The sequence below is a fragment of the Oryza brachyantha genome, chromosome 1, assembly GCF_000231095.2.
Source record: "Oryza brachyantha chromosome 1, ObraRS2, whole genome shotgun sequence".
NCBI lineage: Eukaryota > Viridiplantae > Streptophyta > Magnoliopsida > Poales > Poaceae > Oryza > Oryza brachyantha.
Genome location: NC_023163.2, coordinates 30,802,865 through 30,805,667, shown reverse-complemented (window position 1 = coordinate 30,805,667; position 2,803 = coordinate 30,802,865). Strand labels below are relative to the sequence as shown.

Genomic DNA, 2,803 nt, shown 5'->3' with positions numbered 1-2,803 from the left:
AACTTTTATATACGTTGTGATTGTTTAGCATATATTTGCAAACGGAAAATGATCCGTGAATAAAATTTTTATATACGTATCCTTATTTTTTAAAACCAAGGCTGAAAAATAAATTTCGGTGGGAAAAAACCAAAACTAACTCTAAATTTAATGTTAAAAATTTAAATTTTGACTTATAAGCATAACCATAAACGAAAATATGGGGTGTTTAGCTTGATGGATCGGACTGTTCCTTCATAATTTCTGATGAAAAGGTCTCGCTTAGTTAGGAGTACATCCGTGAGATTAATTATCACGTAAGATCGAGGGTTATTTTTCTGGTGAGAAATTTAGTTTGAATGCATGGGAGAACACACCGGCCATGAATCTATATATCATTACTTCATTATTAGTGTGGAATGTTAAATGGGCAGATAAAAAGATCAATCATTCATTGGCAGATATTTAATTAATAAAAGGGATATCTTTAGTTAACACACATTAATATTTAATTTGACGCTTGCTGTTTAGCTAAGACGACAAGTGTCTTGTTTTCTTATTGCAAAACCGGAGACCCAAAGCTAGTGTGGTTGACTTGAGCTGGTACGAGCTAGCTCTATAAAGAACGCCCCTTGGCTTACTGGAGAGGGTACCGGATCCAAGTGTAACGTTATCCTCCACAAATCAAAGGTATCTTATCCATGATCCTCCTTTTAACTTGTTTTATGTTTCCTTTTTTCACTTTTTACTGTTCTAGCGGATCATGTTTAGTTCATCCGTACGTGCATGAACTACCAGCCCTTAAAACTGTACGTAGTTAGATGATGCCTAGATCAATCAGAACGTTCAACTAATTAATCATCGTTAAAACGCACATTAAAGATCATCTATAAATGTGTCCTTTTCATCTGAATTCTTAAGTATACACATATGTATTTGTTAGTTCATTCTCTTCCGTTTGCAAATCTGCAAGTTCTGCACCCTCAGCTACCAACAAATATAACTAATTGTGCATGCATGAATATATGCAATAGATTCATCGATCTTGCACATAATTAAACACGTAGAGAGATCATAATTCATAATTATAAAACAAGCATGCATGTACTAATCTCTGATTTTTCACATGTAAATAGATGTATGATAATCGGATTTTTCACATAAAAATGTAATAATGAGGAGTTTAAATTTCAGTTCTTGATTCCTGCTAATATATTGAACGTGTAAGTCTTGTGCGCATTCTGAGAAAATTTCAGTTCTCGATCGATCGCTCAAAATCGACAGGCATGTCGTCTTCGTGGGGCTGGAACAGTGGCCGATCATTCAGCGGCAGCAGCTACTCGAACCCTTCCGCTGACACGTACGGGTCCGGAGGACAGCAGCAGCAGTATGACGCCGCCGCCGGCAAGACGTCGGTGAAGCGTCAGACGCCTGCGCCGCCGTCGCGCCTGAAGAAAACCAGCAGCAAGAACGACGACGGCCTCGCCGTCGTCGGCTACGCAGCATCGGGCGGCGGCGGCGGCGGCTACGGCACCACCGCCAACCAAAACGGCACCAAGTACGGTGCTGCCGGCTACGGCGGCTACACCAACGGAGGCGGCTACACCAACGCCGGTAGCGTCACCCTCTACGGCGTCGGCACGCCCTACTATGGCAACATCAACGGCGGCGCTGCCGGCGGAGGATACACCGGAGGTCGTCCAGGAGCGGCCGTGCCGGCAGGCTACTGGGCTCCGCAGGACGGCGGGCGGTCGCCCGGCGGCCTGTACATCAGCACTAAAGAGGTCCACGTCCACGGAGTGCCACACGGGACGTACGACGGAGAGCAGAGGCGGCGCAGCGGTGGTTTCTTCCGCCCGGCGTTCGAGGCCGTCGGCCATTTCTTCGACAAAAGGTTCGGCTTCCACAGCAGCGACTAATTAATCCACGACGACGACGAGCTACCACGCGTGTAACGTACAAAACCTGTACTATACTACGTACGTACGCACACACGTACCTATGATTGTATGCGCACGACCGTATTTACGTGCGTATACCTAATTCCTGTTCGTCTCTAATAAGCTACTATTTGTATGCGTCGAGTACGGCCGTTGTGTGTATATTTGGATGTTTATTTTATTTTATTTTCTTATTTTCTTTTTTTTCCCAGCAGCAGTGCCGGTTTGTTTTTTAACTGATCTCTGTATGTATTCTCATGCAGTGTGCTGTCTAATGTGATGCATAAATATATATGTACACGCGCGTGTGCGATGTTGGATGTGTTTGTGTATGTGCGATTGCATCGTCTGATAATTAATTAACCAATCTTTCAATTTAAATATGCAGTTGAATTTAGGATTAGATTGGGGGGGGGGGGGGGAGGGCTGTTGGACTATATGTAAGTGAATTGTTCATCTTTATTCATCTTCTTCAACTTTTACGTTGAACTAGTTGATGTATACAACTCATCGCTGCAGAGATCACTCTTGAGTAAAAATTGTTGCCCTGTCTTTTTCACCGGCTTGCCATGTTAAGACTTACAGTCCACCTTGCTATACGTCGTGCTCTTTTTGGTAGATTATTCTCAGCTTTTCTCTCAGCTTTTGCGCGTATTTTTCTCCAATTATTAAGTGGTGTATTTTTTTAAAAAAATATAGAGAGATGTTTATTATCTTATCTTTCTAAAGTAATTTTTTAAATTTTATATTAGTTAATTCTCTCATTTATTCTATTAAACAGCTATGAAAATCAGACAATTTTTCATCTTTCATCAACAAAAGAACCCAACCTTTAAAAAATTTATATAAATATGGCTATTAATGTGTTAAATTAACCAGAAACT

The 2,803-nt window shown here is 41.6% G+C and overlaps 1 protein-coding gene across 2 annotated transcripts; it reads left to right on the top strand.

Moving 5' to 3' along the window:
* Positions 1 to 638: 638 nt before the first annotated feature.
* Positions 639 to 2,239, top strand: LOC102700665 (keratin, type I cytoskeletal 9-like). Of its 2 annotated transcripts, none has more exons than XM_006645160.1 (2): positions 639 to 669; positions 1,264 to 2,239. In XM_006645160.1, exon 2 carries the CDS (start codon positions 1,266 to 1,268, stop codon positions 1,896 to 1,898), a length of 633 nt encoding a protein of 210 aa, XP_006645223.1. In that variant the 5' UTR covers positions 639 to 669; positions 1,264 to 1,265; the 3' UTR covers positions 1,899 to 2,239. The 2 variants fall into 2 exon arrangements, with proteins under 2 accessions (XP_006645223.1, XP_006645222.1); XM_006645159.1 differs by having other exon boundaries at positions 645 to 669; positions 1,236 to 2,239.
* The last annotated feature ends 564 nt before the right edge of the window (positions 2,240 to 2,803 follow it).